The sequence below is a fragment of the Hyalella azteca genome, unplaced genomic scaffold (assembly GCF_000764305.2).
Source record: "Hyalella azteca isolate HAZT.00-mixed unplaced genomic scaffold, Hazt_2.0.2 contig7741, whole genome shotgun sequence".
NCBI lineage: Eukaryota > Metazoa > Arthropoda > Malacostraca > Amphipoda > Hyalellidae > Hyalella > Hyalella azteca.
Genome location: NW_025937857.1, coordinates 650,570 through 666,155, shown reverse-complemented (window position 1 = coordinate 666,155; position 15,586 = coordinate 650,570). Strand labels below are relative to the sequence as shown.

Below are 15,586 nucleotides of genomic sequence, written 5' to 3'. Positions count from 1 at the left end.
CTCCTCGTGCAAAATTCACTTACGATTTAGCTAGGAAAATATTCCAAAAATAGTAATGAATAATAATGAATCATCTTTTCAATTTTGCGCAGAAGGGCCTTTTCCGCACAATCGCTATGAATAATAAAAATAATTTTTATACTAGAAATAATAATATTATTATTAATAATAATAATAATAATAATAATAATAATAATAATAAAAATAATAATAATAATAATATTAATAATAATAATGATATTAATAATAATAATAATTTTAAAATAATAATAATCATAATAATAATAAGGCCAAAGGTTAAGGCAGCTAGAGGAGTCCCTTGATAAGGACGTTCATCCGGGACCGAGTCCTGCGGTGCCAGAGTCTCCAGTATGGCACTGCCACTGCGCATGGTGGCACCGCTCAGTGCCACCTGTAGCGGGGCATATAGTTCGGTTTTAGTCCAATTAATTGTGCTCTGTAGAATGATTGCTAAAATTTAATTTGCTGACTGTGCAAGAGTATATTATGTGACTGGCCATTATTAATGATTTAATAAATTTAATCGCTCCGTTTATATTTATTTCATCGATTCAGATACCTAATGTCATTTTCTATTATTTTATGTTCATAACGGATTAGTTTTTTGTACCTTATGCATTTTTATTTTTCTTGAATTTCCTATAATTTCAGTGTTGAGATCACCAAATACATGACGTAAAAAACGTATTAAAGTACCGCTGCTTCGTTAACATAATTTTTCGTTAAATGCCATCTTGGTATAAAACCTAAATTTACATTCTTGTCACGAATTGCAGTTACTATCAAAAAGAAGTCAACCACGTCAAAAAGAAGTCAACCTTGGACCAAAACACATTTTTTCTAATCTTTCCCCTTGTATATTGAAGTGCAGCAAGTCAGTAACGAACCAAAGAGTAAACTTGGATTTAGAAACGCACGGCGACAGAAGACCGCGCAAGAAGATAGGAAGGAAAGGAGGCTGTGTCATCTACCGGGCATGTCTGATCTGACCTGACTCATCACAGCACGACATCAACACAAAGATTTCAACACGAGTCATCATGTCTGCTGCTGAAGCCATCCTGGTCGACAGGTCAAAACTAACGGAAGAGCCTGAATCTCACTCCATGACTGCTGCAGACAGTAAAGTTTTTTCGGTGGGTGACTTTCTGCTGAGAGACAGTGTACCTCAATCCAGTTGTTGCTCTGCGTCTACGTTGACAACTTCAACCCTGAACGGACCCGTTTCATCTTACGGGATTCCTTACACTCCTCAGACCTCTGTCACCCTAAAGTCGTTTTCACCCTGCCACGATGAGCAAGAGTCGTGTAATAAGGTGGAACCTTCAATTTTTAAACTTGAAACTACCGAGGTATCGTCATCGGAGGCCATTACTCAACCTTCTTCTTTTGGTTCAACGATGAACTCTTTCGTCAGTGGACTGTCGTCACCTTTTCTGCCCCACAACCTGTTCCTCCGCCATGCACTCGCGTCGCCGGTCTTCGATAACGTCCTTCACTTCAGTAATTCATTGAGACTCTTCGATGCGTACGCAAGGTGAATATAACTTTTACGCTTGCTTGGTTATGCGTTCGCAATTGTTCTGAATAGAATAGAATAGAAGTGTCGGTACTGAAGAAATAGGCCAATGGCCTGTTGCCGATTCTTGTACTTTTTGTGACATGATTCCACAAGTGATCCGGCCTTTTGAACCCGATCTTTCCATAACTGACGATTCTAAATGGGATCGTGACCTATAAGATAGTCGTTGATAATATTCTATAGAATAGGCGTTTATAGGATTAACCTACTAAAGCTAGCAATATATTAAACCCATATATATTTTGCCCATTCATATGGTGTAGATATTATCAACATTTGACATCTATTGTTAATATCTGCTAAGCTTCGTTGAAAATGATACGTACAATTTGACATAATATGACGTGTATATGTACACGTCATATTTGTAATTTGGAAGTTGTACATTCTCCAAGTGTCACATTGGCCTGTTAAGGAGTGTAATTTTCAATTGTTCACCAATCTGTTGAAACACTTTTACCTTGTGTAACACCCAATAAGTTTCTTACAGCTATAAATAACGTTTTCCTTTTTGGTCTCAATTTTTTCATGTTTTCGTAATGTGCTTTATTTCTTTCTAAATTTGTGCGCAAGTCATCCATTGCATTCAGACCGATGTAATATGCACAATATTAATAAAAAAGCTAATCTATATAGGTCTTAAAGCGTTATAAATAATGTATTATTATATTTTTTATATTGTGATAATTTAAATATTTTATATAATTTATTATGCACAATCTATGTCGAAGGCTAAGCGGGAGCGAGACCCCGACGCGGGGACTGCCCCTCCCCACTCCCCCGTTCAGCGACCTTCTCCCTCAAGCCCTCGGAGGTCGGACCAGCTCTTCTACTAATAAGTATGTAGCATCTAATTAGAATATTTGTATTGTTATTCTGGATTTATATAGCTCTTCTACTAATAAGTATGTAGCATCTAATTAGAATATTAGTATTGTTATTCTGGATTTCTATAGGTCTCCTACTAATACGTATGTAGCATCTAATTAGAATATTTGTATTATTATTCTGGATTTATATAGGTCTTCTACTAATAAGTATGTAGCATCTAATTAGAATATTTGTATGAATATTCTGAATATCTTGAGAGCGAGATTGAACAAGAAAATGAACGTTTGTGTCGAACTTAGTATAACAAGTATAGGATACTTTATAACCCCATAGCTTCGTTGGAAAGTTTAGTGTAATGAATTTCGGCACCTGCAGATGAAAGGTTCAGATATGGTTTTGGATATCTTGAGAGCGAATGAGAACAAGAAAACGAAACATTGTCTCGAGCTTAGTATAAACAGTATAGGATACTTGATAACCCTCGTAGCTTCGTTGCTAAGTTTTGTATAATGAACGTATATGTAGGTTCAGATATGTTTTTACTGTGTTCTACTTTAATTTGCTCTGTATGTTATGCAACAATAAGATTTGCGATATGTGTAAATATACAAATCCATTTTCAGCATAGCACCTCATCTGGATTACCACGTTTTTTTTTTTTTTTTTTTGCTAGAGATCTTATCTCGTTGCAGCCCAGTACCTATCCGCCGCTCCTGTACTTTGTTAATATTGTATTCGGATTAATTAAACTTAAAATTTTTAGTTTAAAGTTTGTATTAATTACCAGATTTGTCGTTCTTCGTTTTGTTTCGTTCCTGAATAAATTCTGTTTCAGAATTAGTTTATTTTATATCTCGGCACGTAAGTTCATCACAAAGTCCCTGACGACTTTCCAAACTGAACCCTCCAATAAAAAGAGCGAATAATAAGGCCGAACCGGCCCTTACCGTTATTTTTTGGACAATATGACCCATTCATTTCACCGAATGAAAGTTCAAACTCATTAAGAAATCCCTCAATAACATTTAAAAACAAAATTTTTGGTCCTGCAGGTCTCCAGCACCAACACCCACGCCCCAAACTGAGGACCCAAGCGAGCCCCGCGTGAAGGAGGAGGAACTCGAGGTTGGGTCTCCACATCAAGTCCAAGCAGAGCTGCCCCAAGGTAATTAAAACAGATGTTCAGGTTTAGTTTAACTTTATATGTCGTTATATACCCTATATTATATATACATATATATATACTAGTACACCTCCTGGTCTCTGTACTATACCCCATGGATATATTATATGTATGGGTCACCTGTAGTCTTTTTGTTCTAACCATGTTAAATATTAAGGATTAAAAAAATCGATAAAGGACAGCAAATAAGATAAAAATAATTTTCCTGCCACACTTCAGGCACACCATGGTGCTTGAATTATTTATGAAAATAATTTTAATTTAAGAAATAAAACAATAATTTAATAATAAATAATTTATTAATTTATTAATTAACTAAAAGATTGCCTTCATCCCCAGCAGGAGGGGCCAGAGAGTACCAGGTGCGGTGGGGGGAGCACAGGGCGTGGGTGTGCAGGTTTGTCTCCTCACGCCAGGGGGAGACCAGCTCCACCGACATGACGCTCGTGGGGAGTGATGGGGCTTCTGTGCAAGTCCACCGCCTCGTGATGGTCTGTGCCAGTCCCCTGCTGCGACGTGTGCTGCAGGTCAGTCCCCTGCTGCGACATGTGCTGCAGGTCAGTCCTTTTCTGCAGGTCAGTCCCCTGCTGCGAGGTGTGCTGCAGGTCAGTCCCCTGCTGCGACGTGTGTTGCAGGTCAGTCCCCTGCTGCGACGTGTGCTGCAGGTCAGTCCCCTGCTGCGACGTGTGCTGCAGGTCAGTCCCCTTCTGCGACGTGTGCTGCAGGTCAGTCCTCTGCAGGGGCCAATCGAAAATAATATAAATAATAAATATAAAAATAAAAATAAAAATATAAATATAATAAATAATAAATAAAGGGGCCAATCGAAAATAAAAGATTCGTCTATTTGTATATATGGAAATTCATAACACCGTATCGGAACACGGGTTCTAATGGAACCCTTTCCTGAGTTGAGGAATCAATGGAAAATAACTTTTACAACACTTCTCATTAATTTCAATATGAGTACGGCTTGTTAATTCGTTATAATGAGCTACCCGTAACGTCTTTTCTTCAAGGCGTTATCATGATCTTCCCTAAACGCCTTTTCTTCAAGGCATTTTCATGATCTTCCCTAAACGTCTTTTCTTCAAGGCGTTATCATGAGCTTCCCCTAAACGCCTTTTCTTCAAGGCGTTATCATGAGCTTCCCTAAACGCCTTTCCTTCAAGGCGTTATCATGAGCTTCCCTAAACGCCTTTTCTTCAAGGCGTTATCACAGAGACAGGAAGACAGGCGTCCTGCTGTCCACGGTCTCCAGAGCTGCAGGAAATGTTGCCCAATACCTGCGGTTACCCGCGTCTGATTCACCCTGACGCACTTAGTATAGTATAGTATAGTATAGTATAGTATAGTATAGTATTGTATAGTATCTTCGGCATTAAAGAGTAGGCCTGGATAGGCCTGTCGCCGATTCTTGTGCTTTTCTTGACTAGACTGGCCTTTTGATCAGATCTTCTCAATGGACGGTAGATTTAAAATCGATTCTAGACATCAGTTGTTCCGTAGGGTACGAGGCATTTTAAGACTAAACATATGCTCTTGCACTTAAAGCAACTAGAACTAGACGTTTCTCTAGCGGGACATCTTTTCTTGTCACACATACTGGGGACTATTTCTTAATTGCTCTATCTTGACACGGTCTTGAAAAGGTTTCAGTTCATATAAAGCACCGAATTCACAATATATTCAGTAAAACAGATCTGTACAATTGCGTTGTGCCCCTGTAGTCCTTACCAGCGCGTAGCAAAAACATGAATGAATGAATCCGTAAGTACGCAAAACCTAAATTGCGGAACTAAAAGTCTAAATGAAAATGGAAAAATTGTTGCTAAGAAATATGATAAATTTATACTATTCCCTAACACACTGAACTAGAAGCTCTAGCGGGAGCTCTCTCTCTTGGTGCATTTAACAATAAATTGATCTATGGGACATTCATTTCTTTTCGCATTGTGCATGTACTGGAAGCTCTAGCGGTACATCCATTTCTTGTCTCACTTAACTCGAGGATCTAGAAATTTAATAATTAATTACTTAATAGACAAATAACAATAATTGTATTATTAATCCCATTTTAGACTATAATTTAACCGTCTAGAAATTTAATAATTAATTACTTAATAGACAAATAACAATAATTGTATTAATAATCCCATTTTATGCTATAATTTATCCATGTTTTACCACTGCAAGGATACGCACTGCGATCAGCCAGCTGTGGTGGTAGTACCGGGCGCGCCAGCTGCCGCTCTGCAAGCCATCGTCACCATCTGCTACACCGGCACCGCCTGTCTCGACAAGACCATCGCGTCGCAAGTCTTGAAGGTAGTTAGTCTGTAATAAATACAAATAATATAATATAAATCATATACATAAAAATAGTTTTTCCTAATTACCAAAAAATCAGTTTGTAATAGGTCAGCCTGTTTAATGAATATAATTCTACCCTTTTGCAGTCCTTGTAGGTAATTTCTAGTTACCGCGATCACCCATATAGAGACTGAGTGCACTATAAAGTTTTCCCTTAACGTGGCCTTCCTAATTAACTTTTTTTTAAAGTCATTGGGCTGCTTTGGGGGTCAGTGGCTGCATAGAAGGATGGGCAATTGCATTCTAAAATCATGCATCTATTTGATTGTCGCCATTATATTACAATTTTTGTAACAATAGTTTACTATCATTCATGACTCTGCTCAAAAAACTATTGTGATACCCGCGAAGAGGTTCACCGATATCTAGGATTCGTACCTTGTAGGGAACTATGCCTATATAATGGGGGCCGGCGTATTGACCAGAGACTACATACGTATATATATTGACTATATGAAGCGTTAGCAATGAATATCAGTTTACTAAAAACTTAATTCCATGATAATCAAGTTCATAATATCCCTAGTCTCAGTTCATGGTCTACTTAATGAAGTTCTTCAGAGATGTCTTTTGGATAGCAAAATTATGCTCGAAATTTAAGCATCAGTCGGCGATGTATTGGGTTATAAATCTCCATCTGACTCGGTCAACATTCTCACAATCATGTTATTTCTACCTGACTTATGGCTTTATTGCTTATCATCTCAATATAATTGAGAGGATGTCCTCATTTTCATTAGGACATTCAGGTGGCCCAGTGGTTAATGTTCCGAGTACCAAGATTGGAGCAGATAGGCGCGGGTTCGATCCCAGCTCTGTGCGCCAGTTTCTGGTCAGAATCGGCAAGGAGGCCGGGCGGTTAAGCACAGCAGAATTGTAGCAGTGAGTTGCGAGTGCGAGACCGCAACATGTTGTGGATGTTCTGCAATGTTAAGAATCGGCGACAGGCTTAGGGCCTACTAAACGCTTAAGCCGTTATATTATTATTTTATGTATTGTATTATTATATAATACCAGCATAAGAAAATGCGTTCACATCGCTTGTCCGCATTCCTGTTCCAGATCGCGCAAACTCTGGAGATGCCACAGCTTATCATGGAAGATCTCTTTTCACATTCAAGCTCCCCTCCCACTTCCCCCTCTTTCCATTGCTCTTCCCAGCCTCTTACTCCCCTCTTCCCTAAGCCTTTCACTTCCCCTTCACCCCCGAAAGTGTTCACGTTCACTCCACCAGCCCTTCAACGCCCTTCACCTCCCCCTTCATACTCCGACGCGTTAGCATCGTCCATAATGGCTCGGTCTGCACTCAAGCGTAGACCTCTCACTCCTGACCTCGCACACACGCAGGTGCGTCTAATTTAAATGTAGTTAATACAACTAGTGACGTTTATACAAGGGGGTTTATATTCAACCATAATCTGCGAGACAATTAAGGTTTTAAGGGATTAAAAGGGTTTTAAGTCAACTATAATCTATAATACAATTAGTTACGTTGATACAACGGGGTTTAAATTCAGCCATAATCTACGAGAAAATTAAGATTTTAGTGGATTAATAGGGTATTAAATCAACTATTATCCATGAGATAATTAGTTAAGTTGATACGAAGGGTTTTAAGTTAACTACTGTATAATCGATGAGACAATTAGTTACGTTGATACGAAAGGATTTAAGTTAACTATAATCTATGAGATAATTAGTTTCGTTGATACAAGAGGTTTTAAGGCAATTTTAAACTATGAGATAATTATTTACGTTTATACGAAGGGTTTTAAGTTAACTATAATCTTTGAGATAATTAGTCGAGTTGATTCGAAGGTTTTTAAGTTAACTATAATCTGCGAGAAAATTAGCTGCGTTCAAAAGGATTCCAGATGAGTTGGTTGCTTAAATTGCACCATATTTGTTGTGGATTTAATTGTTGTGAAGGATTTCTTCAACAATACGGCGATAATAGTTGAGAATTATTTTATATTCGTTTCTTATTTCAAAAACCTGACCTTCGTTTCGTTATTCACTTGAATAATGCATACAAAATTAACTGGGATATAAAGCTCCGCGGTTCATCACTATCAACTATCAATTCGGGTATATCATTATTTAGCAAGTGTCACCATTTGGACAACATGAACCATTCATTTCTCACGGCTCCTTCCCGTGCTGTGTATAGCAAAGTGCATCTCTATTTGGACAATATAACCGTTAATTTCTCTCGGCTCCTTCCCCGTGCTGTGTATAGCTAAGTGCATCTCTATTTGGACAATATAACCATTAATTTTTCTCAGCTCCTTCCCCGTGCTGTGTATAGGAAAGTGCATCTCTATTTAGACAATATAACCATTAATTTTTCTCGTGTTGACAGCCAAACGTCAAGAAAGTTAAGACCGGGGCCACCTTCCTGCCTGAGGAAGCCACGTCTAACCTCTCCTTCAGCCCGGGCACGCCTAACTCGGTCAGTTGTGATCTCCTGTCGAAAATAATTTGTTCATTCTAGTAATATTCTCAACGATATATCCATAAGAATTCATTCAAATAATATATTTATAATAATAATATTACTAATTAAATATATCACTCCCAGGTGGGTCAGTAAATTGTTTCTTCAGGCGGTGACGCAGTCTTTTTGAACACCGTTATAAATTAGCATTTTTTATTCATTCATTATTTATTTCAAACCACTAGCGACCTGCAAGAATTAATCATGGAATTAATCTGCTATTATTATTATTATTATTAAATATTATTATTATTATTTATTTATTTATTATTTAGTATTATTTATATACTTTATGATTATAATTATATAATTATTATTGTAATCATTCATTATCATAAATATTTTCTTCGAGCAGACACCCTCGCTGGGCAACTCCCCGCGCAGCGCCTTGCATGGCTCCCTCCCCTCATCCCCTTACTTGGGGGTGCCCTTGGGGGGACCTCACACCCCCCGCGACCTGAGAGCCATGTCCACCATCATAGGTAGGGGCCATGTCCACCATCATAGGTAGGAGCCATGTCCACCATCATAGGTAGGAGCCATGTCCACCATCATAGGTAGGAGACATGTCCACCATCATAGGTAGGAGCCATGTCCACCATCATAGGTAGGGGCTATAGGTGACGTCAGTTTACATGCATAATTAACTGGTATTAATCAAACGATCATGAAATTAGGAAGTGAGGAATCAGAAGACAGATTTATGAGGGTATACATACATAAACATACACACATTATGATGATTAGTGTAGTTAGGCAGAAGTTCTTCATTTATACAGGTTTGATTGAAGACCAGAGCGTACTTTTTATGAACAATTTTCTTATTGTTTTTTTTCGATCCGCCGAACGAAATTTCTTGCAGGTGCTTGGAGATCAAGAAAGCAGATTACCAAATGACATTTTACTGGAATGCGACGTTTCGAATATATCAATATTCATTATCAAGCAAGAGAAGAGTTATTATAACGCTTAAAATTGAAATTTGAACATTATGATGAGGGTATACATACATGAACTGCCACTTCATTATGTCATCATATTATTCATACATAAACTGCTACATCTTTATGGCATCACATTATTCATATATAAACTGATACAACTATAGTATTGAAGAAAATCGTAAATAGAAGTCGATTATGGTATACCTTTTCAAGTTTCAAATTTTTACTTGCTTAAAAAAGCGCATTCCGAAACATAAAATGAACGCACTCGTGATATACTGATAGCTTCAATAGCTTCAATATGTTGTTATAGGTTTAGGATGGCAGAGTTTATATGTTTTTATAGGTTTAGGATGGCAGAGTTTATATGTTGTTATAGGTTTAGGATGGCAGAGTGTGCTGTTATTAGTATAAGATAGCATTATTTGTTCCCCAAAGCATGCTTCATTGAAGACCATAGAATTTGTTTTATTGACAATTTTCTTATTAGTTTTTCAAAATAATAACGAGCAATATTTTTTTCTTTGTAACACCAAAAATCATCTTCCGCTTACCCAGATTTTCAATTTACGAGTGCAAACGGAAAATATTGTCCGATACATTTGGAAAACCTATAAGAAAATTATCAAAAAAACAATGTATTCAATGAATTCTCAATTCAAGGGTCGGGGGGCGGTAGCTCCCGCGTGCTGCTGTGGAAGTTCTTACTACAACTGCTGCACGACGCGCGCTTCTGTCCCGTCTACATCAGGTGGCTTGATCGCAGCAATGGTGTATTCAGGTAACATATATTATTATTTTCATGTTATGCATGATGTTATAATATTATTATTATATATTATATAATATATGTTATACTATATATAATTATTATATATTATTACATAATTATAAGTTTTCATAAAGTATTTGCTTCAGATTTAATTTACATCAATCGATTTACATTTCTGCACGTGCATGTTAGACGTGATCTAAGTTGTCAATCACACTGAATATCTATCAGGTTTTTACTCATATCGAGATTAAATACGAGTAGACGAACGCTAAAAAATTGACAAATTTTCAACCCCAAACAAAAATAAAAGATTGAGGGTGGAAATTCTTTGCGATCATGTTAAACCTCTTTCATGTTCCACATGAAAGAGGCCATTCATTCACTTTACTACTTTTCATTCATTCATGTTCCACAAGAAAATTCAGTAAGTCACCCATAGTTTTCAGTTGCTAGTGCTTCTATTAGAAATGATATTTTGCAGAAACCTAATATAAAAGTAATGTTTTAAAACTGTGCTTAGCTAAACTATTCGTCTATATATTCTGAGTATGATTTTGAGTAGGATTTAGTTCTGAGTAGGATTCTGAGTAGAATTTAATTCCTTAACAGGATCATGGAGTCCGACATGGTGGCACAGCTCTGGGGCATCGCACGGAAGAATTCCAACATGAACTACGAGAAGATGTCGCGTGGCATGAGGTATGGAATGCCTGCGTGGCATGAGGTATGGAATGCCTGCGTGGCATGAGGTATGGAATGCCTGCGTGGCATGAGGTATAGAATGCCGCTTAGATTCATTTCTTTCCGTACTTTTAAGTAAGAGCGCCTATATTTTTTCCATATTATGGTACAACTTTCTTATTATTCTGAATATATACAATACGATGCTTCAAATAACTGTTTTTTATTTTGATTTAAATTAAATGTTTACCTTAAACTTGTTTCGCATTTGCTTGTAGCTCTCTCCGCTTAAGGTTTGGCGCTTGGACTGTGCGCGAAAAACAATGTTTACATTTGTGTCTAAATTACTGAAAAATGTCTCTTTGCAGGACTTACTACAAACGCGGTATCTTGTACCACATTGACGGTACAAAATTGATTTACAAATTCAACACAAGTGACGGTGAAGTGCAGCAACACATGCGTCACTTCGAGGCGACGCGAAACACTGAAGACGGCAGCCTTGCCGAGTCAACTCTTTTCCGCACGACAGCGGAAAACAATTTACTCGCAGGTATGAGTTGCAATTTTGTGCCACACGACAGCGGAAAACAATTTACTCGCAGGTATGAGTTGCAATTTTGTGCCACACGACAGCGGAAAACAATTTACTCGCAGGTATGAGTTGCAATTTTGTGCCACACGACAGCGGAAAACAATTTACTCGCAGGTATGAGTTGCAATTTTGTGCCACACGACAGCGGAAAACAATTTACTCGCAGGTATGAGTTGCAATTTTGTGCCACACGACAGCGGAAAACAATTTACTCGCAGGTATGAGTTGCAATTTTGTGCCACACGACAGCGGAAAACAATTTACTCGCAGGTATGAGTTGCAATTTTGTGCCACACGACAGCGGAAAACAATTTACTCGCAGGTATGAGTTGCAATTTTGTGCCGCACGACAGCGGAAAACAATTTACTCGCAGGTATGAGTTGCAATTTTGTGCCACACGACAGCGGAAAACAATTTACTCGCAGGTATGAGTTGCAATTTTGTGCCACACGACAGCGGAAAACAATTTACTCGCAGGTATGAGTTGCAATTTTGTGCCGCACGACAGCGGAAAACAATTTACTCGCAGGTATGAGTTGCAATTTTGTGCCGCACGACAGCGGAAAACAATTTACTCGCAGGTATGAGTTGCAATTTTGTGCCACACGACAGCGGAAAACAATTTACTTGCAGGAATGAGTTGCAATTTTGTGAAACATTCGTTATGATAGTGACCAGCTATCATAAGAATTTATTTATGAAAATTAACAGAGTAATTCTCTCTATTAGGATCGTTGTGTACTTGATAAATATCATAATAATTTATTAACGAAAATTAACAGAGTAATTCTCTGTTTATATGATCGTTGTGTACTTGATTAATATTTTTAATAATTTTGTAATTGGGAGCTGTTACTTGGAAAAAATAGCGATACACACAGCAATTGGCTCTTTTTTATTGAAGTTTTATGTTATTTTAACAGGTAGCAGCTCCATGGGTACGTCAGGTAGCTCTGCCGAGGTGAACCCTAATTACGGAAGTCCCATGGAAGTCTCCGAGTCCGACCACCCAACGACCTCTGGGTCCATCCTAGGGGCAAGCTTGCAGCACGGCAGAACTACCACCCAAACGGTGAGAGAGCAAGACATATTTTATGTTAAAATATTTAAACTTTAGAGCGATTCATTTGATTATATAGTCGATGATCAATTAGGATGAAAATGATTGTTTTAAGCCATTTTCTGATTGGAAGAATGATGCTTATGCTGAAACAAATGGACTATAAACACATGGGCTTCAACCTTAAGTTTGCTTCTACTTCACATCAAATGTTTTTCATAGTTTATATAATGATAACAATGAATTTTTTCACACTTTTGTAAAACCATATACAGAGCGGCACCTCAACAGCCTCTGGTCTTGCAATCCGTCCTCTGCTGCCTTCATTCCCGGGGATGCAACCCATGCCATCGTATTCTGCACTCCCCAATCTGTCCATGAATGCTCTGAAACGCTCCCAAAAAAATTCATGCACATCAACCAAAGGACTGAAACTTCCTGGATCTCTGAAGCAAAGTGCCAAGAAACTCGAGCAGTTTGGCCTGAACAAACCCAGGAGTAATTCTATCCCAAATTTCCAGACAAGTAGTCGCTTCTCGAATTTTTTTCAGCCTGCCGATGATGGCGTTGCGCCCGAAACTTCAATGCTTAGAACTGACGTGCAACAAAGGAGTAGTTTTCATAAGGCGCCGTTGAATATTAACGATGGAGATGAACGCTCGCAAGATGAAAACCCTGATGTGTTTACCGATCGGTCTGCCTACATCGCGACCCTGCCGTCTTCTTTTTTTAGGCCAGTAGTGAGTGAAAAATAAGAACCGATCGGCAAAAAAATACATATTCCTTCAACCACGAGGAATATGTATTGAATAAAATTTAGAAACCTTATACTGAACGAAAAAGTATAAGGTTTTAAAGTAAAAAAGTATTAAAAGAAAACGAAAAAGTATTAGATTGTCGCGACCCTGCCGTCTTCTTTTTAGCGCATTTTCTCATTTATGGAAAAAAATGCACTATTGTGCTCGCCATGTCCGTCCGTCCGTCCGTGACTTCACGTTGTCCTCGACGAGAAATGCGCCCTCTGTCACTCACTGCAGTGAGTACTGAGTTATATTTTTTCCGACCTGTAGTGAGTGAAAAATAAGAACCGATCGGCGTAAAAATACATATTCCTTCAACCCAATCATTAGGTTGCTCACTTATGTAATTGTCGAATTTTTAATGAAACTAAATTAATTGAAAAATGACACTCCGATTTCTTAGTTAGCGTTATTCATATCGGTAATAAAAGTATACAATGTTTCGAATGTACTTCCAAAATCATGGAATTAATCAAGAAAAGAGCTTACTACTTTAACGTGGCTACATTTTTTCGGATAGTTAGTGCATTTGCCTATCGAACTTGCGGTTGAAATGGTCGAATTCCGGCAATTCGACATAAAAGGTGAATACTATTTTTAGAAAGAAATTGTATAGAACGTTTAAGCGTGCGAATTTTTGTAAATAACTTAAACATAATATATTGTGCTGGTATTATCAAATTATTTTAAGAAGTTGCGAGCAAGGAGTATAAAGTTTAGTTTAAAATTAAACGATTTTTTAAATATGTAAATTAAGTAAATTGATGAATGCTGTTTTCAAAGTTGAGTTTCCTATTAAAATACTTTAACATTAATGATAACAGCTAGCTATGGCTTTGAACGCAAACGTCATTATTCGATCCAATCATGTTGAGCCACCTGATCGAATTCGACCAGATTTTACACAACTTGCTGAAAAGTTTGAACCCACAACTAAACTAAATTATTTTGAGGGGGAGAAGTGCTTTAATATGTATAATTCAACTGCACCTAAAATGTTTATATAGGTTTTCTATGAGATGAGGAATGCCTATTGGCTAAAACAGATTTCTCGAAGAAATTCAGGAGGCAGGTCAACTAAGGGCACATAAATTGCATATGAAATACATGGAATTTTTATGACAGAAATTTCTATAGAATGGTTGGAGGAATAAAATTTGGCTGCGAGTGGAAGTAATTTACTTTTAAAACTTGTAGATGGTTGTGAGCATGGTTGAATTAATAATATTAATTCAACCATGGTTGTGAGACTGCTCAGCAAGAGATGCATATCAGTGATAGAGAATAATAAAATAGAGAAGATATAGCAGATAAGATTAACCGCAGTTCTCTGTATATATTTGAATGAATAAGATATTAGAAAGTATTTTCGTGAGGTTCCTTCGGAGATCTTCCGGCTGTCAAAAACTTAAAAATATTCCTATTGCTCAAACGAACGTCGAACGTGATACATAAAATATTTGCAATTATTGGAAATAACTGAAAACCTAGTAGGTAGAAAATAATTATATCAAGGTATGGCAATCTAGGTTATCCGGTGGAGAAGTGCAGAGTCTTTCGAAAACTCAATCTCCATAAAGCCCCCTGACCCCCTCCCCCCATACACCGGTCATCTCCATTGCATTTCTCAACAATTACGTCTCTGAATGCCCTGTTGCGACCTAACAATCCTCGTATCTTCTCCGATGTTTGACGCAGCGGTGGAGGTGCTGGAGGACCTTCTCTTGGGCGTACTCATCTGGTCCGTATAGGGCGAACAATAAAGAGACGTTTACCTCGGCCCCGAGCAAGTTCTATGCGATACAAATCCATAAAAAATACAGAATAGAAGTGTCGGTAGTGAAGAAATAGGCCCATGGCCTGTTGCCGATTCCTGTAATTTTCGTGACTTTATTCACAAGGGATCCGGCCTTTGGAACCCGGTCTTTCCATGACTGACGATTGATTGAGATAGCTGCTGGACTTATTGCCTGGTCCGTCAGTTGCTAGGCATATTAAGAATGAACATATGCTCCTACATAGCTTCGTCTAGTCTGTTCTTAAAAGCGTTCATTCTCGGAGCGTCAACGATTTCAGGAAGGCTGTTCCACAAGCTGGGCCTGGGTTCCAAAAAAAACCATGGGCCTAAACCCCACGATCAGCCCACAAAACTATCGATATCCAAGAAGTACCTCGACGACTCACTATTACTTACTTCCCTTCCGACGACTCACTCCCCTTCTTCCCTTACGCCGAGGCTACTA

General features: G+C 38.0%; 1 protein-coding gene across 1 annotated transcript; it reads left to right on the top strand.

Annotated features, from left to right (window-relative positions):
- The first annotated feature begins 679 nt into the window (after positions 1-679).
- On the top strand, positions 680-13,485 carry LOC108677040. The gene is made up of 13 exons (XM_047881372.1): positions 680-1,558; positions 2,335-2,442; positions 3,487-3,599; positions 3,957-4,342; positions 5,814-5,945; positions 7,053-7,337; positions 8,353-8,442; positions 8,843-8,969; positions 10,095-10,212; positions 10,816-10,905; positions 11,256-11,440; positions 12,407-12,555; positions 12,819-13,485. Exons 1-13 carry the CDS (start codon positions 1,062-1,064, stop codon positions 13,296-13,298), a joined length of 2,760 nt encoding a protein of 919 aa, XP_047737328.1. The 5' UTR covers positions 680-1,061; the 3' UTR covers positions 13,299-13,485.
- The last annotated feature ends 2,101 nt before the right edge of the window (positions 13,486-15,586 follow it).

What these genes read in the sequence shown, in the direction of transcription:
- LOC108677040 (XM_047881372.1), top strand. Translation starts at nt 1,062, where the DNA reads ATGTCTGCTGCTGAAGCCATCCTGGTCGACAGGTCAAAACTAACGGAA. An exon ending in GCCCGGGCACGCCTAACTCG is followed by an intron (nt 8,443 to 8,842) that starts GTCAGTTGTGAT and finishes TTCTTCGAGCAG; the next exon opens with ACACCCTCGCTGGGCAACTC. An exon ending in GCAGAACTACCACCCAAACG is followed by an intron (nt 12,556 to 12,818) that starts GTGAGAGAGCAA and finishes AACCATATACAG; the next exon opens with AGCGGCACCTCAACAGCCTC.